The sequence below is a fragment of the Castor canadensis genome, chromosome 1, assembly GCF_047511655.1.
Source record: "Castor canadensis chromosome 1, mCasCan1.hap1v2, whole genome shotgun sequence".
In the NCBI taxonomy this organism is placed as follows: domain Eukaryota; kingdom Metazoa; phylum Chordata; class Mammalia; order Rodentia; family Castoridae; genus Castor; species Castor canadensis.
The window spans coordinates 15,072,764-15,095,687 of record NC_133386.1 but is presented as its reverse complement, the minus strand read 5'-3'; the positions used below and the strand labels follow the sequence as shown (position 1 = coordinate 15,095,687).

Below are 22,924 nucleotides of genomic sequence, written 5' to 3'. Positions count from 1 at the left end.
CTTTCTTTCCTTTCTTGTATTGGAGTTTGAACTCAGGGCTTCAGCACTTGCTAGTCCGGTACTCTGCCATTTGCGCCAGTCCTGCAGTCCTTATTTCTTTTAGCAACACAATTTGTTTGCTGAACCAAGTGCCTACAGAGCTCATTGTCACATATAAGCAATCAAGTGGCCGTATCAGGTCTAACTATGTTTGAATGTATCATTTACAAAGCAGTTATTTCTGCTTTTTGTTTGTTTTTGTGGTGCTGGGAATCAAACCCAGGACCTCATGCATGCTAGGCCGGTGCCCTGCCTCTGAGCTACATTCCTAGCTTGCTTCCTCTGTTTTCTTCTTGAGACTTGTCTTTGTGCAGACCAGACTATAAAATCGTTGGAAACTATTCTGCATCCCTTGGGTCACGTTCGTTGTCCATGTGAGCAGACGAGCAGTGGTGCTCCTACCCTTGATTGGAATAAAGTCTGTTCATATGTGCATCATGCTACTTGCATGCCTGAGCATGCAGGGGGCAGCTGCCATTGGGGACTCTGTGCCCGGCGTTTGTCACTCTTTGCAGGTATGGGCCACTTAGAGCAGAGGAGCTGGGCTTTGTAGCCCTCATCGGAGAATGCAGAGGGCTGCACACCGAGTCTCACTGTCACACCTGCCGATCCTGAGGCACACCCAGCCACACCCAAGAAACATAGACCCCTGTGCCACTGCTTACTGCAGCAGTCTTATACAGAGGGTGTATTCCTATAGTGCACACTTTCCCACACCAAGCTTCCTCCCCCAGGTTCGCTGGAGGGCTCCCTGCTCAGTTACCTAATAATTTAATTTGCAAAACTATGGAGAAGTTCATCTTTCTCATGATGCCGAATGTCACTGTGTTGGCTTTTATTGAACTCGAGCCCCCCAGTTCCTGAGTGCAATGCCTTTGGGATATGCAAAGGGCAAAAGGTGACTGCCAAATAATCAGCCTTCCCTGGGGACCTCGCTACTGTACCCCAAATCCATTCTGGAACTGAAAGTAATTCTTCCTCGTTTATCTGGGTAGTGAGCGCTCTGAGCCCTGTGCTGTCTTGCTTAAAGGTGATCCCCAAAGAGTTGTTTTTCTGCAGTAGGCTGCTCTCTTTACTGAGAAGAAATGTTTTTATGGTTTGATTCTTTTTCTACTTCAATTTGTGACATAATTGGTATCTCATTCGTGTTTTCAGGAGACATACCTGTCACCCTCCTCATTGTCCTCTGTTTTCACCTTTCTCTCTGAACCAGATGGCGATGGTGAGGTTAGAGTTCACAATATTTACATATATATGTGTGTGTGTGTATATATGTATATATATATATGTATGTGTTTGGTGTACATGCACACACACACCAAACACACACGTATATGTACACATATACATATACATACACACATACTTTTTTTTTTGATGGAACTGGGGTTTGAACTCAAGGATTCAAGTTTGCAAAGCAAGCACTCCACCACTTGAGCCACACCTCTAGTCCATCTTGCTCTGGCTTTTTTGGAGATGGGGGTCTCGTGAACTATTTGCCCAGACTGGCTTCAAACTGAAACCCTCCTGATCTCTGCCTCTTGAGTAGCTAGGATTACAGGCATGAGCCACCGGTGTCCAGCTTAAAAAATTTTTTTTTGGTTAGTACTAGGCTTTGAACTCAGGGCCTTGTATTTGCTAGACAGTGGAGCTACCGCTTGAGCTACGCCTGGACCACACTCAATCCTTCTATTTACACTTTCTGAGTAGCTAGCAGGTATTCTTCACCACACCCAGTATTTTATTGGTTGAGATGGGGGTCTCCCAAATGCCCTCTCCTACCCTCCATTCACCTGAACCCTGATACTCCTGATCTCCATCTCTTCAGTAGCTAGGATTACAGGTGTGAGCCACCACGCCCAGCTAACTGGCTCCTTTTCTTTTGTTGCATTGGGCAGTGACAAAGCCAGGTCCTTTTCAGTGTGCTAGGCTGGGCCCTCACAGGTGCGTACTGTTGGCATCCAGGTGTTGCCTGGAAACATGAAATCTGACCTTGACCTGCCTGAGATTACATGAGGAGTCTTAGTAATGCTGTGAAGTTCAAGAGCCCAGGGGACAAAGCACACACTTTGTTATTTCAAATACAGTATTATTGCATGATGCTTTCTCAAGCTGTTTCCTGTTTGGTATGTTTTGAAAACTAGAGCGGACACACAGAATAGGCCTTGAACTCAAGGGAAAGGACCAAGGTAGGGATTGCCTGCGGGGGGCGGGCGGGCTGGTTTTGATCCAGTCTCTTGGTCCTTTGTAGTATTTCTAGCTCAGGTGCTCTGAGGTCACTTATCTCACTGACAAATTTGTGCTACAATTATTCTACTGCCTTTGCCTTTAAAGGAGATAGATTTATTTTTTTACTAATCAAGAGCCAACAGGTACTGAGAGGAAAGAGTGTTTTTCTTCTGAACTATACCCGAATCTGATGGTGGAGCGCCAGATTTCCTTATAACTTAACAAAAGATTGGGCATGGGGGAAGAAGGAGAGTAAGACTTTTGTTCGTCCTCCCTTCTCCTTCTAAATCACTTAATTTCAGGGGGCTAAACACAGGTTAGGCTGCTTAATCACTATTTCCATAGGACCTTCATTGGAGTACATCCCTTAATCTCACGAGGGTCAGTTTTCATCTGTAGTTTTTCTGCCCATCTGGGAAATTCTCTGACTAACATCAACACTGCTGGTCATAGTCACTAAAAAAAAAAAAACAAACCACATAGTGGATTAGCTACTAAAGCGACCTGGGGCCTATAAGATATTTCTGTTTTTTCTTGTTAATCTGATCTTAAAAACTACTTTCTAGACTTGAAGTTTTTTACTGTATTTTAGACTTCAAGTTTTAATGTATTTGAACAAAATGTTCAAGAAGGGAAATTGTATTCAAGAGTATCTCAAAATATAGTCACCTAGGTATGAAAGAATAAGACTGTATAGATGCATTTGCCACAAAGTATCATTTTTCTCTCCAGTGTGTGTTAGTTCCGCTGGGTTTCTGGCAGGTCAGAACTGGGGAAGAGGGATCAGTGTGAAAGATATCAGTAAATGTCATAGTTCCCCCACTGGCCGTCAGTTGATTTCAGGGATACCATCTATGGGTTTCAGTAGTTTTGAGTATTCAGCCCACAGAGGTTGACACTCTGGAGCAGTGTCCTTGAAGGCAAGCATAGATGAGTTTGTGTTTTCTGTAACAAAATGCCTGAGGTAGCTCATTTATAAAGAGAAAAGGTTTATTTTTGCTCACTGCTGTAGAGGTTCCAGTCCAGGATCAGGCAGCCCACTGATTTGAGCCTCTGGTGTGCACTGCTGGATGGCCGTGGCAGGGGACATGTGGCAGATGAAAGTGATCACCTCATGGCCAAGAAGTTTTCTTCCTGGAAGGAAGATGGAATCCCACAGTTCCCTCTGAAGGCTTGCCCTCAATGACTAATGACCTTCCATGACCTTCCATTGGGCCTCTCCTCCTAAAGATCACTACACATCCCAGGAACACCACCTGAAGGAACATACCTTCAGCACATGGCCTTTGGGGACTGTAGTAGCAAGCCTGCCTGTAAACTTGTCCAAGTTACACACCAACATTTAGCCCTTTTCTTTGGAGGGACTAAGGTAGCCCATGATGAATGGCTTCCCAGTAGTGACAAAGTAGTTAACTGAAAAGTTCTAGCCATTGTCCTAGTTCATTTGGGCTGCTATAACAAAATACCTTACACTGGGTAGTTTACAAACAACAGGAATTTATTTCTTACAGTTCTGTAAGTTGGAGGTTCAAGATGAAGGCTCCAGCAGGTTCTGTGTTGGTGAGGACCTGCTTGCTCATGGGTGACGCCATCTATGAGTCCTGAACAGCTGAAGTGCAAATATACTAACAAGGGACCCCGTGCCTCTCCCTCCCTTCCTCCCCCCAACTTCCTTCCTTCTTTCTTTTTTCTGTGCTGGGGTTTGAACTCAGGGCCTCATGCTTGCTAGACAGGTGTTCTATCACTTGTGCCACTCCACCAGCCCATGCCTTTTTAATGAAGGCACTAATCTCAGTCACAGGCTCTGCCTCAGGGCCTCATCACCCCCCACGATCCTGACTTCTAATCCTACCAACACAGGAATTTAGAAGGGATGCAAACATTCAGACAGGACAGTCATTATTCGCTAAATGAAAAATCTTGTAGGTGTTTTCTCAAGGACTGAGTCACATTCAGAGTGAAGCAGATCTAGTGTTCCCTGGCACAGTAACCTCCAAATGGTTCTGGTAATGATATATTTTATACCATCATCTACCTATATTGTAGAAATAGACCTTTTGAGAACTTCTGAAGATCTATTCTCTGGGTTTAAATTCAACTTTTTACCTTGCCAATTGTGACTCATCCTGGATGCTGTGTTCTGAATTTTTTCAGTATGGTTGGATATCAAGTATTTGTCCTTTGACCCCCCAGTGTTAGCAGTGCATGTATAAGCCAGGTGCTGGTGGCTCACGCCTGTAATCCTACAAGGCAGAGATCAGGAGGATCACAGTTCAAGGCCAGCCTAGGCAAATAGTTCTCAAGACCTAATCTTGAAAATAACCAGCACAAAAAAGGGCTGGAAGCGTGTGGCTCAAGTGGAAACAAGGCTGCCTAGCAAGTGCAAGGCCCTGCATTCACCACTCCGGACCCCCAAAGAAGCCCTCTCTGCACATCAATCAGATTGTGAAGTAAGAGCGTTAGGACTTCACCACGTGAGTGTTGGTGGGGTGTACTTGAGCCTGTAACGCTGCCTTATGATTGTTGATGACAAAATAAGGTTGAGACCTGGAAGCCTGTCTGGAAGGCAGCTGGGAGGCTGACTGAGACGGCCCCTGCCCAGGCCACAGGCCCTCCTGTGTATGTACTTGAAGAGTTGGGGAGTTTTCTCCTTAAAAGGTGGTCATTTATTCCACTGGAGAGAAAACATGCTCCCTCTCCTTGCCCCTGTTCCAGTGCTGCCTTCTGGAGCCACACAGAACAGGCACCTCCTCTTTCCACTCACCAGCGCTGTAAGTATTTGAAAACATCGATCATGTCTTCCTTTCATCTTTCTTTCTCTGCAAAACACCTCCAGAGAAAATAGGCTGTCTCTCATTAAAAGAAAAATGCCAGCGTGTACATATATTTCCAGCAGGAATGTGCTTGGGACATGTGCCAAGTTCCACTGGATTTCGCTCTCCATGTTCCCAGGTTTTGAGAAGAGTTTATTTCTTGAACTCTGGAAAGCACGAGACTATCTTAGTTTGCTTTTAGCCAGGTGTCATGTACAGGAATTGACTGGAGAAGGTGATTAGTCAATACTGGAGGCTGCGGTTGGCTGTATAAAGGATTTCTCTGACCAAGGATGTTCCTAAGTGAACCAATGCCACAGTGAAGAAAATGTCACCATATGTTGGCATGGATTTCTGTTGTGTCCCTTTGTACCTCCCTCACTGTGATCATGAGCGGATGCCCTTACAGGGGAAAAAGAAGTCCCACCTTCCAAGCTATTGTTAAGTGAAATGGAAGATTCAGACTCTCCAGCCAAGTTCGTCCCCATTCAGCTTCCTTCAGGACACCCCCCTTCCCCTCCCCCGCACACCCCAACCTCACTCTCTGTGGCCTCACTGTATGAACTCAGTGTCATGGCCTGAATGGCTTTCCCCTCTCCTCCTCCAAGTTCATATGTCGCCATCCTAGCCCCCGTGGTTGTATTTGAGGTAGAGCATTTGGAAGGTGATCAGGTCTGGAGAATGGGGTTAGTGCCTTATAAAAGGGATCCCAGAAGCCAGGCTTACACCTGCAATCCTAGCTACTTTGTAGGCTGAGATCTGGAGGATCATGGTTTGAGGCCAGCCCAGGCAAATAGTTTGTGAGACTCTGTCTCTAAAATAACCAGAGCAAAATGGACTGGAGGTGTGGCTCAAGTGATAGAGTGCCTGCTTTGCAAGCATGAAGCCCTGAGTTCAAGCTCCAGTCCCACCAAAAAATAAATAAAATAAGGAACCCCAGTGAACTCTTGCTATCTTTCTTGAGTGTTGGTGGTTCAGAAGGTACCGGGTTTCCAGCACCTTGACACATGCCTGCGTGACAGAAGAACCGAGTTTTCCTCACGCTTGTCAGAACCCTGGCCCTGTGTGTCAGTTTCCCTCATGTGTTCAGATGCATCACAGTGCCCTGTGAGCCCTCATCCCAAGTGTGGCACGTGGAGTCCTTCCGGCTTCAGAGCTCCTGGGGTGCCGAGTGTCCACCGAATCCATGTCCATTCCAAGATCGTTCCAGAACCCGTGTGCTGCTTCTCTGGGAAATGATTTTCTTCATTCCCCTCGGAATCATTCAGATTTTAGACTTCCTAAAATGGTCCTCACTTGTGCTCCCCTCCCTCCGTCCCCTCCTTCCTCCCTCCTTCCTCCCTCCCTCCTTCCCTTCCTCTCTACCTCCTTCCCTCTTCCCTCCCTTCCTCCTTCCCTCCTCCCTTCCTCCCTCCTTCCTCCCTTCCTCCCTCCCCTCTTCCCTTTCTCCCTTCCTTCCTCCCTTCCTCCCTCCTTCCCTTCCTCTCTACCTTCTTTCCTCTTCCCCTCCTCCTCCCCTCCTCCCTCCCTTCCTCCCTCACTTCCTCCCTTCCTTCCTCCCTTCCTCCCTTCCTTCCTCCCTTCCTTCCTCACCTCCTTCCTTCCTTCCTTTCTTTCTCTCGAGTCAGGGATCACTATCTGGCCTGGAATTACTGAATTTTTAATTCTCCTGCCTTGGCCTCCTGAGTGCTGGGATTACAGGTGTACACCACTGTGCCTGGCTTATATTGATTTCCTAATGCTTTTCTTTTTTCCCCCCTCCTTGCTTTTTTAAAGTTCTCCTTTCTTCAGATTATTTATATGGGAATTTAGAATTGAATTAACCATAAGCATGTCCAATTCCTCTCGACCATAAAATTCAATTAGCTGATGTTTGTCTGTGTTCACAGCATATGTGCAGAGATCTGAGAATACACCAGAATCTGTGTCATTTAGACACTTTGCTTGGTGTATTCAGCCCTCCGTGTCCCCAGGTTCCACATAATGGAGTCAACCAACCACAGAATCATCTAACCTTGGATCAAACAAATTCTGGGGCAGGGGAGGTATGTGTGTACTGAATTTGCACATTCCCTAAACAATACGGTGTAACAACCGTTGCACGGTACTGGCATTGCGTTACCTGTTGTAAGTAGTCTGGAGGTGACTTAAGTATAGTGAAGAGAGCCAGATATGGTTGTGACCTTCTGTAATCCCAGCACTCAAGAAGCTGAGATAGGAGGATTTCAAGTACCCATTTACCAGCTCTGTTCCACAGCCCCTGACAGTCATTGTGCTTTCTGTTCTGAGAATTTTAGACACCCGTGTAAGTGGAGTCACACAGTACTGTCATCCTGTGGTATCTGGGATCGGTTGGCATCGGTCCCAGGACCCTCCTGGACACCAAAATCATGCATACACAAATCTCTGACACACTATGACATGTTTGTGTGAAACCTGTATCCTCTCACATCTTTAAATTACCCATGATACCTGATGTGTTTTACTACATTGCCTAGGTAATGATGACAAAGGAAAAGTTGCATCAGGTTCAGCACAGATGTAATTTTTTTGGCTGTACTGGGATTTGAACTCAGAGCCTCGTGATTGCTATGCAAGTGCTCTGCTGCTTGATCCACTCCGCCAGTTCTTTATTGTATTGGGTTTTTTTGAGATAGGGGCTCTCGAACTATTTGCCTGGGTTGACTTCAAATCCTGACCTCTGGTTCCTGAGTAGTTAAGATTACAGCTGTGAGCCACCGGTGCAAGGTGCACATATGTAATTTAAAAAAAAAAAAACTTTATTTTTGAACTTGCTGTTGGTTGAATCTTAGATGCAAATCTTTGCATGCAGAAGGCTATGCTGTGTACAGTTCAGTGGCTTTAAGGATATTCAGTGGCTTTAAAAGTATGGACAGCCATCACCACAATGAACATGGCATGTTGTCTTAACCTCAGGGAAAAACCCCAGAACTGTTAGCTGTCACTCCCTCTCCTCACACCCTAGCCAAGGATTCACTTTATGTGTAAAGCTTTGTCTTTTCTGGACATTTCATACACAAATGGAATTAAGCAGGATGTCATTGGTGACTAGCTTCTTAATTTTTTCTCTTATTTTTGGCAGTACCAGGGTTTAAACTCAGGACCTCGCACCTGCTGGGCAAGGAGCTCTATCACTTGAAACACTCTGCAAGCTCCTCTTTTCTTTTTTTAGCTTAAATTTTTTCATTTTAATTATTGGCTAAATCAACTCCATTGTAGAGATACAATGACTTCTCGTTCCCAGGGGTGTGTACCTCGGACGGCTGTGTTGTCTGCAAACTGTCTGAGGACCCATTTCCCATCCCTGCCAGCCTCGTGGGGGACAATTTCTCCATTGCTTCTTTTTGGTTCTGGTCATCCTAGAGGGCGTGAAGTGTTTGCATTTGCATTTTCTTCATGGCCAGTGATGGTCAGCACCTTTTCGTATGTTCACTGGCCATCTGTGTGTCTTCTTGAGATAAATATCTGCCACTCAGATTCTTTGCCCATTTTTAGATTGGATTAGTCAAAGTTTTAAAGATGCCATTTGAAACCCTTCACAGTGTAATATTCCTGGGCTCATTCACAATTGTCATCTCTGGCCACCCTCTCCCCTCGCCCAGCTTCGCCCTGTGGACTGAGCTCGAAGTTTCAAGGAACACACTCATGATACCTGAGAGCGTCACCCTTTCTGCAGCTTGGCCCCTGCCGTGTCCTCTGCCTTCCCCTTGCCCCAGGTAGGGATGTCCCCCGCCTTTCAGAAACCAGCTCAAATGTTACCTTAACGAGCTAATAAACCAGAGCATGCCCACCTCTCTGTCAAGGCCAGGGACAATCTGACTGTCTTCGAGGGTGCTTAGTACCATAAATATTGAGCAAGAATTGAGTATAAATATTTGCTGGTGATGTCTACCTCTAAAACTTCTGACTTCACCAAAGCAAACAGAAGATAGAAGTGCCCAGCAAAGGAAAGCTGCGCGCACTATATGCTGACCGCAGGTCTGACCGTTCCTCCCACTCTTATCCTGATTGATGACAGTGCCTTGTAAGTCCAAAGGGACCTGTGGAGCAGCCACCGGGCACCCTGGCCTCATCAAAGGAGAGCCAGCTAGCTGCTAAGCGTCAGCAGCTTGCACTCGCTCTACTGCTCTGTTCTCCGATCAGATGTGTTAACCTCACCACCAAAGTCGTAAAGAGGAAAAAAATTTAAGTGTCAGAATTGAACTGTGGTACATTTATTTACCTTTTAAAAATGTTTGGGGGCCTGAAACAACTAGTGAGGTGTTTGTTTTTGTTTTGTTTTGTTTCTCCTGTCCAGCTCAAGGGCACAGCTGCTGCTTGTGCTGTTGTGAAAATTTGAAAGGGAAGGTTCTGGTGATACAGCTGTGCATGGTCTGAGCCCATCAGTTGGGTCCGATGTTCGTTGGTGGCACCAAATGATAGCCATGTGCTATCCCCAACAGCTCGGGCTGAGAAGTGGTGCAGAGCTGAAGTGTCAGGTCCCCGGGGGCTCCTGGCACCCTCCAGGGAAGGGGCTCCTTTGATGTAGACCTTTGATGCAGCCTCCAGAATCTTCATTTGTGATCTGCACAGCCAGAATACCCAGGGCTAGAACGGGTGTTGGGAGGAGAGGAATGCCCAGTTGTCCTGCCCCCACTGCAGGGGGACTGCACGGGGACCCTTAAGTCTGCAGCAATGCACACACACCAGACTCATAACTGAAGCGATATGTGAAGTGAAGACTTCACTAGGGAGGAGCTCTGACTGGGAATCAGCTTCCAGACAGTATCTTACCCAGGCAGGGCAAGACCACTGCTCCTGGCCCCACTGATTTGTGTTACATGGGCTGACTGCCGGGTCGCCAGGGAAGTGATCTTAACTTTGCTCACTCTGGGCTCCCTGTGGGCCTGAACATGGTAAATCGCGCCCTCTGGTGGCCAGAAAGCACAATAACATGCTATGCTAGCCAGCTCCTCTGGGCTTCAGCTTTTCCTTCATTTGTCTTTGCAGTGTGACTCTAGTCCACCCCACCCTCCTCCCTTCCCCCAAGCAGTAGTGACCAAGAGCTTCAGGTCTGAAGAAAAGAGCAATAATACCCCATACACACACACACACTGCATCCTCTTTTTGGGGGTTGTTTGTTTGTTTAGGGGAAAAGCCAGGGCTAACGGGGTCAGACAGGCAAGGCATGAAGTGATAAATAGGAAAGAGATGAAAAGAAGGGAAGAAACCCAAGGGCCTAATGGGCCTTCCTCCCAGGAACTTGGCACACAAAACAGTGAGCGCTCACCAGCTCATTTATCATTGTGCTTCTCAGAGAACCAACCTAGGCTTCAGGGACAAAGAACTGAGAGATTCCTGGCCTGTCTGCATTTTCAGTACAGGCGCTGATGGGCCTCCTTGCCCTAGGCTGGTGCATTGGGAGTTTGATAGTGTCTATGTATTCGGTTTGGCAGCGTTTGGTCCAAATGTGTAGGCAACTTCTAGCACTGAAAAAAAAAAAGACCTTATGCTCAACTATTTCTTTCAAGTTTTTTAACTTTGCCTTGATCAAAGTTGGCTTTGTAACAGCCTTTCTCAAAGACTTCAGGAAACAGGACTCCGGAGAGGGCCAGTTGGGTCCGGCAGTGCGCACTTGTGTGCGTGTGTAGGAAACAGATGGTGAAATGTACAATACCATAGGTGTTAAAAAGGGAACGGGGGTTTGCACCTCATCAGCCTTAAACAAGCTGTTCACAGTGCAAAAAAGTGAAGGAGAATTTACTATCTGCGCCGTGATTTTCTTTGCATAATTTTTTAAGTTGGGATGGGAAGGTCTAAGAATGAGATCACTACTTCCATCCAATGCTGGGAGCCCGGGGCTTTGCAGCGCCTGCAGACCACTGAGAGACTGGCTCTGGAGGCGGCTCGCCTTTGGATGGAACACGTGACTCTCTGGGTGTGGAGCCAAGTCTGGGAGAGGTGGACGCCCGCTCCAGCTAGGGGCGGGACAGTCCCCTCCCAGCGGGTGGGCGGGTGGTGGCGAGGGGAGGGGGGTCTTCTTATAATTAGCCGGGAAGTGCATCCCGGGCTGTTCTTTGCTGCCTCTCCTGGGCCCTTCTAGATCCTCCGGCCCTCCGAGGGTGACGGGGACTTAGTTCTTTCTGGTCCCACTAAGACTTCATCGGCTTGGCAGCCAGGGGGTGTGGAGGGTTCTGCCAGGTACCAAAGGAGGGTGAGGACTATCCCCGCTGACTGTCCTTGGAGTAGTGCTGTTCCAGTATGCTGGGGACCATTACGATCACAGGTAAGGCGCAGCCAGATCAGCTCTGTTCTTCCTCGGTGACAGGAATGAGGCCAGAAAAGTGCCTTCTTCCCTCGTGTGCTAGGGAAGTCAGTGCTGGACATTTACTGGTCTTCATTTCTCTCCCTCCGCTGACTTTTTCATCAGAAGAGCATTCTCTCCTCCAGCAAGACCCAAATGAAACCGACATTTGATTTTTTGGCCTAAGCAGAAGTCCTCCTGGCAGTGCAATCTTATGGATTGACCCTTGCCTTGGGGGTGTTGGGAGGTTGTTGAGAGGACCCACAGCAGCCAGTGAAATAGAAACTGTCAGATCTGTGTGACTTTGACAGCAGGTTCTGAAAGCTTCATCTCTTGCTGTAGTCGTTAAAAAGTGCCTGTGTTTGAGACACTGCAAGTGTTTGGCATTTCACTTGATTATTAAACCGTTTCATTAGAGATACACAGGTTGAGGAGACTGAAGTTTATCCCTGGTGTAAGTGGTTGTATTATAAAGCTGATTGCTAGCAGGCAGTACTGTGTAGGCATATTAGTGCACACAGTGAAAAATGTGGTTTTTTAAAGCTTTCCTTCTAGGAATCTGGCTGTATAGATTGTTATTTTTAGTACTTCTGATAGAAAATAAGTTACCTACATCAGACTTGAAGCATACACTTACAACTCCTGATCTGACATTTGTATATTTGAATCAGATGCTATTATACTGTGGCCTGGATCCCTCCACTCGGGTTTTCTCTTCCTCGCCCCCCATCGAGAACACTGAAAAAATTTTATTTAAATATTTAGATCAGGGCTGCCAGATCTCCTTGTTTTCTTAAAAGCACAATATAGAATTTCTAGGCTTAAACGTCTTCTCAATAGAACTGCTTCAGCAAAGCCTTGTCCTCTTGTGGAATTGTAAATAAATGTGAACATTTTAGAAAAACCAAAAATATCTCCTGCTGGCGGAGTGGCCCAAGTGGTAGAGCGCCTACCTAGCAAGCAAGAGGCCCTGAGTTCAAACCCCAGTGCTGCCAAAAAAATCCAAAAACTCCCTCACTTCCTATTGTTTACTCTGAGATGTCCCTCAGGTCCCTTCCCCAAGTTGGCAAGCTAACCTTTCTACTGTTGACCTAGAAACTTTATTAAATAGACCAAATGGAAAAAAAAAAAAAAAAGAAAAACACAAAGCCTCCGTTTTCCCAAGACATTGATTTCTCTCCCATGAATGAAATATGCAAAGACAAAGGCTTCCTGCCCTGTGATGTTTCTGAGAGCCACCTTGAAGGGTGGGGTCTCTGAGAGGTCATTTTCTTCTGGACACTTTTTGTATACAATATACTTATAGCTCATGATGGATTGCCTTTTTTCCGATAGAGCTGAAGAAATGTATACTTATTATATTTACTATTTGATCAGCTCGTTGCATGCTGAGTTTCTTGTGGGGAAACGGTCGTTTTTGCCAGTAATTAAGGGTTAACAAACTTGGGGGGTGCTTTTAACAATGGCTCAGATAATCCCAATGGAATGATATATGAGTGATTGGAAGGACTGTCTAATTTTTAGGGAAATCTCAAGTGATCGGACCTATGTTTTTGAGTCCTACTTTCATTGTACTGTGGACGGGGCGTACCTTGGCACAGAAAGGCACTTTTTGCTGGTAATCAGAACTGCCCAAAAATGTAACAGCAAGCAAATATTTCATAGCGGAAGAAGTAAAAAGAAAGGAAAAGAAGGAAGGTTCACTGTGTTTTTGTGGTTGTTTTTCTCTGCCCATTATCCTGGTAAGGAAGATTTATAATCAGTAGTCATAGTAATAATAGTTGGTCAGAATCTTGAAGTGCAACAGAGGTCTTTAAGAACTGAGTTGAGGCTGAAACAAGTATCATCAACTCTTGCAGCTTGGGATTGCTCGTTTAAGTGAAGGGAAGAAAGTTTCTGAAGTCAGGGCTGCTGTTTTTGAGGAGGGCCGTGCCTAGATTTCACACACCATTAACAGGTCCAAGGGTGTTTTTGTAGGAACTACTTAGGAACAAGTTTTCTTTTCTAAAAGTAGGTGACAACTGTGACAGAACAGTAGCCATTAGCTCTCCTCCTCTTGCCGTGCATACCAACACCAGAAACTACTTCCTAATTCTTACTTGAATTAGGAAGCCATTTTTATTCACATTAAGTGCCATTAACATTTCTGAGGGTTCTTCCCCTTTAGCCTAAAAACTAGAAAACATGAGGAAAAGAGGGGTTCCCCCTGCCCTACCCACACATCAAAGGCATGCCAGCATAAACTGTTGAATTAGGAAAATCTCTCCTATTCCTGAGGTTAACAGATAATATTTGGCAAGCTTTGCATTGTGAAAAGTTCCGGGCAACATTATTCTTTACCTCTAAAGTAAACTGAGGAAGAAGTCCACATTTCAGATTATTTACAACACACTTCCTATGCAAATCATTGTACGAGAGCAGAAAGACCCAGCCTCCAGTGCTGGAGGCTGATTACTGTCTGGAGGCAGGAGATTGACTCACTTGCAACTGCTCAGTGAAGAATTACCACTTCCTGGTCAGGCATGTCAGTGCTTTGTGCAGGTTGTGATTTATTCCTGCCAACAACCCTGCAAAATGTGGTTGCTTAACCCTTTTTATCATGTTTATCTGTTTCTTGTAGTTTGTAATTCACCCAAGGTTTCACAGCTAGTGAGAAGCATAGCTGGGGAGCACCATGTAAAAGACCTCTTGCCCATGGTAGAGAAGTTGCTAGCGTTTGGTTTGTAATGTCCACGCTTTTACATCCCTGCCCAAATGGTTTGAAGGGTGGAGAAACATCACTGTCAAGGCCAGGGACAGTGGTGATGCCCTCTGGATCCTCCTGGGCAGGAATTTGCTCCTCTGAGTTTGAATCCCAGTGAAACATCTCTTGCAGGTTTCCTGGTTACTGAGCACGTGGAGTTGGGTGTGTTAGGATATAAGGGGTGGATTTAGAATGCAGAGAATTCCTGGAAAAATTCCAGGACAATGCTACAAATAGGGTGTATGTGTGGGGGTGGGTTAACCAGCTCCAGATGTCACAGTAAGCCGTCCTGATGTGCCTGGGGATGAAGAGCAGTGCTTATTCTAAACCTAAAAAAATGAGTGTTGTAGTTTCTATAAAATTGCACTTTTTTTTTCCTGCTAAAAATGATGTCACCAGAGCAAAGTTTGGATGAACACATTAACATTTTGCAAAATAAAGTAGGACACATTTCCTAATTTTTAAGACTCTAAAGTAAAACAAAGTATCCCGTCATCTCAATCTCTAAGTGCAGTGTCCCCAGCATCCCTGGGGTTTGGTTTCAGGACCCGTTCCGATGCTAAAATCTTAGGTTGCTCAGCTCCCTTATATAAAATGGCATGTTACTGTTGTGTAATTTCTGCACAGACTCCCGTGTCTTTTCAGTGCTCTCCAGGTTACTTTTAATTTCTAACACAATGTAAATCGTAGTTGTATTGTTCAGGGAACAATGACCAGGTCAAGAAGTCTGTACATGTTCAGTTCAGATACACCTTTTTCCCCAAGAATTTTTGATCTAAGGCTGGTTGAGCTCACGGAAGTAAATCCTATGGATACAGGGGTTGCCTGTGATAATGTCCTTTTGAGAAGCAAGACATGCATGATCTGCTTCCAGTAGAGGTAGTTGTGTAAAATTGTGTGGAAGAAAAACATGTGTCTGGGGTGATGCAGAAGGCTCTGTGGACCTCTGAAGGGACTAAGAGTCTTTCTCCCACCCTTTTCAGTGTCTATGGGTGGGAGAAGACTGCTGGTTCATTGGGACAATTTGGCCTTTTCCAGGGGACACCTTGACCACTCCACTTCTAATGATTTGGCCATCCTTGAGCCTATGGAGACCATGGTATCTTCCTTGCTTAAACTTGGTGGCAGTGAACACCGTCTTTGGACTCCATGGCACTTGATCCTTGCTGGGTTGACAGCAGTGCTCTTCACTGTGGTGGATCATTGAGAAGGGCTCATAGGGTGAGAATGGCCCGCTGTAAAAGCAGTTGTGTCTGTGGATGAACGCTTGGGAAGCCAAGAATGTATATCCCCAACTCAGAGTTGCTTCATGATTGAGACTTTTGACTTTGCTCTTACTAAGTGATCAGCAAATGTAAAGCAGGTGACAATTCTAGAGGGGCTGGAGTGCAGCTCAGTGACAGAGCACATGCTTGCTATACATGAAGCCCTGGGTTCAATCCCCAGTGCTCAGAAAATTCTATATGGAGCTGATCTGCTGAAAGTGATAGGGAAGGTGACAGTGAAGTGTCACTGTGAGTGGATTCTACTTAACTAAGTCTGAAAGGTGAACAACAGTGAGTCTCCCCTCCACCGTACCCCCCCTCCCCACCCCCTCCCCCCGCCACATGCCTGCTCCATTATTGTTAAGGACGTCTCTTAATCAGTCACCTACTCCCTTCACTTCAGCAGCCAATCTGCTGGTCTGATCCCCTCCTCCCTGCCAGCCACATCTCTAGGCTGCTAACGGCTCCCTGTTGCTTACTTAGCTGTGGTCTGTAACTCGTCAGCACCTTCACGCAGGAGTGTGCAGAAGTAACCTTTCCGAGGTTTCTGCTGGCCACTTGTAAGATGACAGTGATATCTGGGGTCCAGCCAGACCGTGGGAAACATGGGACGATTTTGGTGTACCTGCATAGTTGGGCTGCGGAGAGGGAAGAAAGTGAGGGAGGGGAGTGAGGAATGGGAGATCAACACGGAAAGCATGGGGTCACATCCCACCCACACTGGTAGAAGAAGGGGTAAAGGACCTCTGTGTTGACATGGCACAGATAAAGAAAAAGAGAGGAGAGAGAGCTAAGTTGATGTAGGCCCCTTTCTCCTCATGAGATATTTCTGTTGGAAGTCAAAGAGGTCAAAACAGGCGCAACAGAATTTGGAAGTGCACCCAAACTTCATGTCTTGGTGGATTTCTGATCCTGAAGGGCTGGCTAGTTGAGTGGCTGAAGGCTTGTCAATACTGCCCTCTTCTGTCCGAACAAGGTCAGGGATTAAAATAATGATTTTATACACATGAATGTAGTAAAGTGACAGCGAAAGATTGATTGTACTAACCCACATTGCGGGTGGGGGCATAAAAATAAGTTAGGCAGTCATTATGTCATAGTTCTGAATCTGCTGAATAGCTCATCTAAACAAGGCATAAACAGTGACAATCTTTGCCCATTGTCTTACAGAATTTCCCTCTTTTCTGTGTTTTACAGGCTTCCACAATTTACATAGATTACTTTGGGAGCTGATAAAATTAACTAAAAATAAGCATCCTATTCTGAAGAAAAAAATGAAGCAAAAAAGGCCATTAGTTTTTGTTTTATTATTATTTTATAGACACATAGCTGAGTGCATATAAGAATAGTGGTACAACCAGGCACCCGTGACTCATGCCTGTAATCCTAGCTACTCAGGAGGCAGACAGCAGGAGGGTCTCAGTTTGAAGCCGGCCCAGATAAATAGTTCTTGAGAACCTATCTCAAAAAAAAAAAAAAAGTGTTCCTGGAGTGGCCCAAGGTGTAGGCCCTGAGTTCAAGCCCTAGTACCACAAAATAAATAAATGAATAAGGAATAGTGGCACAACCAGGCACTTGTGGCTCATTCCTGTAATCCTAGCTACTTGGGAGGATTAGATTGGGAGGATGGAGTTTTGAGGACAGCCTGGCCTCAAAAGTAACCAGAGTTCTTGAGACCCTATCTCCAAAATAACCAGAGTTAAGTGGATTGGAGGTGTGGCTCAAGCAGTAAAGTACCTGTCTTGCAAGCACAAAGCCCTGAGTTCAAACCCCAGTTTTAAAAAAAATAGTGTCATGGCCAAAATGTAAAAACCAGACTAGGGCTGTGGGTGCACCTCAAGTGGTAGAGCACTTGCCTACCATGAGCCAGGCCCTGGGTTTGAGTCCCCAGCATTCCAGACTTCTTTAAAGTCTTTCTGCCCTTCACCTAAATCCTGCCTCTCTTTTGGGAGAGGGGTAAGGTACTGTTTTTCTACTGTTATATGTCAGTATGATTAAAGTTCATACTGACCCAGGTGTGGTGTCACACAGAAGAATCTTGAGTTCCACATCAGCCTGGGGCTACATAGTGAAATGAAGCTCTGTCTCAAAAAAAAAAAATTTATTGTTTTCTATATATTTTTTCTAGTTATCTGCATTTAACATTTTTTTTTAAACAATGACTTCAAACCAACAGAAAATTGCAACAATAAAAACAGTTCAGGGAATGCCTATATACCCTTCCCCTGGACTCACCTACTGTTAACATCGTCCCTCATTGGCTGGCTTCTCTGTCAGAAAACAGAGCAAACACCAGAACATAGGTGTCTGTTCTGTCTTTTGTAGGCATTAGATACACAGTTCTCTGAACTCAACCATTTAAGAGGAAGTTTGAGAGTAGGTGCGCCATGGTCCATTCCTAAAGACTTACTTCAGTGCCTTATGTTTACACTAATTGCACTTTTACATAGTGTATCTGCATAGGCCAATCTTGCTATTTAATAAAATCATGGTTTTTTTTTTTTTTTTTTGTGGCACTGGAGTTTGAACTCAGGGCCTCATGCTTGCTAGGCAGGTGTTCTTACTGCTTGAGCTACTCCGCCAACCCTTTTGTTTTTGTGACTTTTTTTTTTTTTGATAGGGTCTCTCAAACTATTTTTGGGCTGGCTTTGAACCGTGATCCTCCTGATCTTTGCCTCCTGAGTAACTGGGATTACAGGCATGAGCCACTGGCGCCTGGCTAAAATCCTGTTCTTTTTAGCATTTCTCTCTTGCATTACACGATCCACCTTGGGATCTGTCATGTCTCCTTAGCTTAATGTGGAATGTTTCCATCACTTTTCTAATTTTGTGCTGGCGTCATTCAATTCAATTTAGGTTACTCATTCTTACCCAATATACATAGAAGTGATGTGCTGTCTTTTTCTGTTGTACCTGAGGGCCACCTGTCCCTGGTGGTGGTATTAAGGTACTGCCCAGCTTCTCCATTGTGGAATTAGCTCCACCTTCAACTAACAGACATAGTGGCTTGCCCATCTCCTGTGGGATGTAAATGGGATTTAGCATTCAGAGATTGTTCTGTCCACTTTTTCAAAATGATGGTCAGGTCTTTGGAGTCAGGTTCAGTGGGCAGGTAGGCATGGCATAGGTGTATATTCTTCCTTTTTTGAAAATAGCATAACTGTGTGGATGAATAAGCTTTAAACACCAAAACAGAATTCAAATTGTCCACTTCAGACATACAGCAATTATTTTCATCCAAGAAAAAAGTTACAGTGATTTATGGGAAATAAGTGTTTATGTTTTAGGCTAGGCATGGGGTCCATGCCTGTAATCCCCACTTCTCGGGAGTAAGAAGTTTATGGTTCAAGTCCAGCTGAGCAAAATCTGGAGACCCTATCTGAAAAACTAAGAGCAAAAGGGTGAGAAGCATGGCTCAAGTGGTAACGAGACCCCGAGTTCAATCCCCAGTACTGCCAAAAACCAAAACCAAAACAGAAAGAATGTTTAGACATTTAAAAAGTTGAAAGTATTTGGAATCCACCTATCGTATGATACTGGCCAAGTCATGTAGTTATTTAAAAAAAAAAAAAAAGACTTTATTTTTTAGGGCAGTTTTAGATTCACAGCACAGACTCCATGCATTCCTTTCCCCACACATGCTGGCTTTCTTCACGGTAACATCTCCTATCAGAGAGGACAAGCCTGTGTTTACAGTCATTGTCACCCAGAGGTCATAGTTTGTATTAAGGCCCAGTCGTGTACTTTCTATTGATTTGACAACTGTGTGATGACACACACAGAGTGTGATGACACATACATCGTGGTACCACTATGGTACCATATAGCATGGCTTCTTTCACTGCCTAAAAATCCCCTGTATTCCATGGTTCATCCTTCTCTCCCCCAATCACTGGCAACCAGTCATCTTTGCCTCCATAGTTTTGCTTTTTGTAGAATGTCACAGAGTCAGAATCACACATGTAGCCTTTCCAGGTAGGCTTCTTCTTACTGATGTGCACTTAAGGTTACTCCAGGTCTCCTTATGTCTCAGTAGTTCGTTTCCATTGTTTGCATGTTCAAATCCACCCACCCACATCTTGGTCGCTTCAAAGTTTTGTCAATTACGAATAAAGTTTCAATAAATAATCCCTGTGTAGTTTTTAAAAATGAACTTTTAGCTCATTTAGGTAAACACCAAGGCGTACGCCTGGATCATATGCCCAGAAAGTGTTTGGTACTATAAGAAACCTGCAAACTGTCCTGCCTAGTGACCGTAGAGTGTGGCATTCCCTGTAAGCCTGTGGGATGGACCAGGTGGGTGCCGTCTTCAAGCTCTGAGGTTCTCTGTGACTACCGGTGGTGGCCTTGTCCTGGGGACATGCAGTTAGTTGGTCATACTCAAGACCTTGCAGCTCTTAGAACCAAGCGAAGCCCACGTGCATCCCGGGCTGGTGTTTTGCAGGAAGGTGGCTGGGCTGGGGCAGACCCGGGATGGACGGGGCCCGGCTTCCCGGGCAGGAGGGGCGGGGCTGCCTCGGCGCGTGCCCGCCTCTGTGACGCGCAGGGCGCCCGCGCAGCCGCCAGTCCCCGTCCCGCCATGGGGCAGCGGGGAGAGGCGGGCGGGTCCTCTCGGGCCGCTGTCTCGCTGCCCCTGCCGGCCGGCGACGGATGCCCTGCCCTGGTGGACTAACTTTTGCTGTGAGTAGCGCGCCCCCTGGCGGCCGTTCGCTTTTCCACCGCCCAGCGGTTGCGACCGTGACCTTGAGTGGTAGCCAGAGACCTGGCTGCGGTTTCCTTCTCTGCCCTGCCTTGGGGCAGAGAGCAGGAAGGGTCAGGGATGAGGACGCGGCCATTGCATGCTGCCCGGGGATGCAGAATGGGAACCCTGTACTTGAACTTGTCACAGTGTTGGCCATGGAAAGGCAAGGCCTTCTTCAGGGTCCTGTTCGCTCACACGGCCGTAATCTAACCTGGAGAGGAGACGAAGCAGCTCCAGGGATGCCCAGGGCTGATGCCACTTCTCTCCAGACAGACGGCACAAGCTTGGGGTTGGGGCTTGAAAACGGAGTAGGGTTTAGGATAGAAATGGCTATGGGGAGGGTGGCAGAGGAGGTAGAAAATGACCTAGACATGCCCTCCCTGCACAGCGAGGACCCAGCAAGTGTGGGGCACGCAAGGGGATGCACCAGGCTCGACATGCCCGAACATGGGGCTGAGAAATGGGGTCTAAGCGTCCAGGTGGTTTCCAGACCCGGGGGCAGGCTCCTGAGGGCGTGCGGTTGTGGGGTCAGGCCTGGAACGCGCAAGTGCAGGTGTGTGAAGCAGTTATTCTTCACGGTGGAACTCAATTTAAACTGCCGCCAGACCAGGTAGTTTCAAAGGCCTGGGGCCTTTAGCCATTTGACAGCTTAATGGTGTGGTAGGAAAAAAAAAATGTGGTGTTTTTTTTTGTTTTTTTTTTTTTTTTTTTTAGGAAGCAAGGCCTTCCTTTACTGTAAGGTAGGAGACGGAGATTGGGCAGAGCTTGGGGTGTCCAAACTGCACAAATCACAAAGCCAGCCCTGTCGTTGTCTTCCCCCTGACCCAGGATTGCTTACATCAAAAGACACTTATGGTGGGGGTGTGTGAAGGAGAATGGTTGAGGTGAATTCAAGTGTGATATATTTGATACATTGTAAGAACCTGTATGTATAAATGCCACAATGTACCCCCACCCAGCACAACAATAAAAGACCAAAAAAAAAAAAAAGACTTAACAGGGCTGGCTCAAGTGGCAGAGTTTCTGCCAAGCAAGGGGAGATCCTGAGTTCAATCCCAGTACCTCCCACTAAAAGCAAACAAAAAGACTAGTTGACCAGCTATGATTTTTAAATTTCCTGGATACTTAAAAAACCTCTATAAAGCAAGTAACTGAATGTTGTTAGCATGTTCACCCTGCTTTCTCCCATCTTGCTGGCAAAAACATCTGCAGCTCCTAATTCCAGAGAACATTTTTAATTTCAGGCTTGTGGCTCAGGCTGATTTAGATTTGTATTCATTACTAGTAACACTGTACTAAGGTAGAGTTTGGTATCAGGGCTTGGTTTATATTCCCAATGATGTCATCCACCTATAATAAAAGAAGGTCACATTTCTAGTGTTGCATTAGAAATGTTCTCTTGTGAGTATTCATTTATAATTGGGAAGATTTTAAAGAAATAGTTCATGGAAGTGCATTTAATTTAAGGAAATCTTCAGATTTAACTATAAGCCACCTCATCAGTGTTGTTTTTAAGATGAACAAATGAAAAGTTACCATATTTTCTTCTCATTTTTGATCATACACGCTTTGAAAAATAATGGGAACAGTATATACAATATGTAAAATGTAGAACTGCTCTGGATAATCTAATAACGCCTGAATCTTTCTTTCTCTTCAAATATTTGCCTTAATGTTTAATGTGGGTGATAATTTTTCTTTATTGCTATAGTCTAAAGTTGGTCACAAATGTATGTTTGTGACACCATCTCACTATGTAGCCCAAGGTGGCTTTGAATTCACCTCCTCCTGCCTCAGCCTCCCAAGTGCCAGGATTCTAAGTGTGCCACCACGTCTGGAACAAATATCTGAGGTTTTTTTGCATTTTCTTTTTGGTTCATTAAGGCAGGGTCTTGCTATATCTAAGCCCAGACTGGCCTGGAACTCATGCTTTTCCTACCTCAGCCTTCTGCAAATGTGTGTTTTATAGTAATTTTTTTTTTAAAAGAAAAGGGAAACCCTTTAGGAAATATATTCTGATCGAAGTGATGAGACTTGGGGTTTTCCTCCAAACCTCTTATCTGAAATATTCAGTTCTCAGGATTTTCTTTGGGGTTTGGTTTGGTAGTTTTGAAATATTTAATTGAAAAATAATTCTTGTGTGTATGTAGTGCAGTGATGTTTTTGGTCAGTGTGCGGATTATAAGTTTATTCAGCTAATTAACTACTGTCTCTCATCAGGTTACCATTGGTTGAGACCACTTACAATCCATTTTAGCAATTTTGAATTATGCCTTGTTAATTGTGGACTATATGATACAGTAGGTCACTTAAAACTTATTTCTCCAGCTAACTGAAACTTTGCTACGTGCTCTACACCCCACCCTGCCTTTTTTTTTTTTTTTTTTTTTTTTTTGCAGCTCTGGGAATGGAACCCAGGACCTTGACCATGTTGGCAAGCACTCTCCCACTGAGCTATATCCCCAGCCCTTTTGTATTTTTTTATTTCAAGACAGGGTTTCATTAAGTTGTCCAAATTGGCCTTGAACTTATGATCCTCCTGCCTCAGTTTTGTTTATTACAGAAAGCAGTGCATGTATTTAAAATCAGAACATTGAGACAAGCAAAAACTAAGATAACATACCCTTCCCTTGGCCTTGGATCATGAGGGGGAGAGAGAGAGAGACAAAGAGAAGGGGAAGGGAAGAAAGGGGATGTTTAAAGCCATAATGGCGTCATTTGTTTGATTAAGTGTTTTCTTCAGTCAAAATCTCTACCCTTTTCTTTCAGTAAAAAGTCACTTCATAGCTG

At 45.3% G+C, this 22,924-nt stretch overlaps 1 protein-coding gene across 3 annotated transcripts in view; it reads left to right on the top strand.

Annotated features, from left to right (window-relative positions):
* Nucleotides 1–22,924, top strand: part of Akap12 (A-kinase anchoring protein 12) — an 80,576-nt gene that overhangs the window by 48,812 nt on the left and 8,840 nt on the right. The window contains exon 1 of one of the 3 annotated variants that reach the window (XM_020175998.2): nucleotides 11,128–11,367. The exons of 1 other annotated variant lie outside the window; for it this stretch is intronic. In XM_020175998.2, coding sequence (XP_020031587.1) covers nucleotides 11,343–11,367 — 25 coding nt within the window. In that variant the 5' untranslated portion in view covers nucleotides 11,128–11,342. Of the gene's footprint in view, nucleotides 1–11,127; nucleotides 11,368–19,943; nucleotides 20,074–22,924 lie in introns of those variants that run through there. One more of the 3 variants, XM_074072324.1, reaches the window with a different exon arrangement.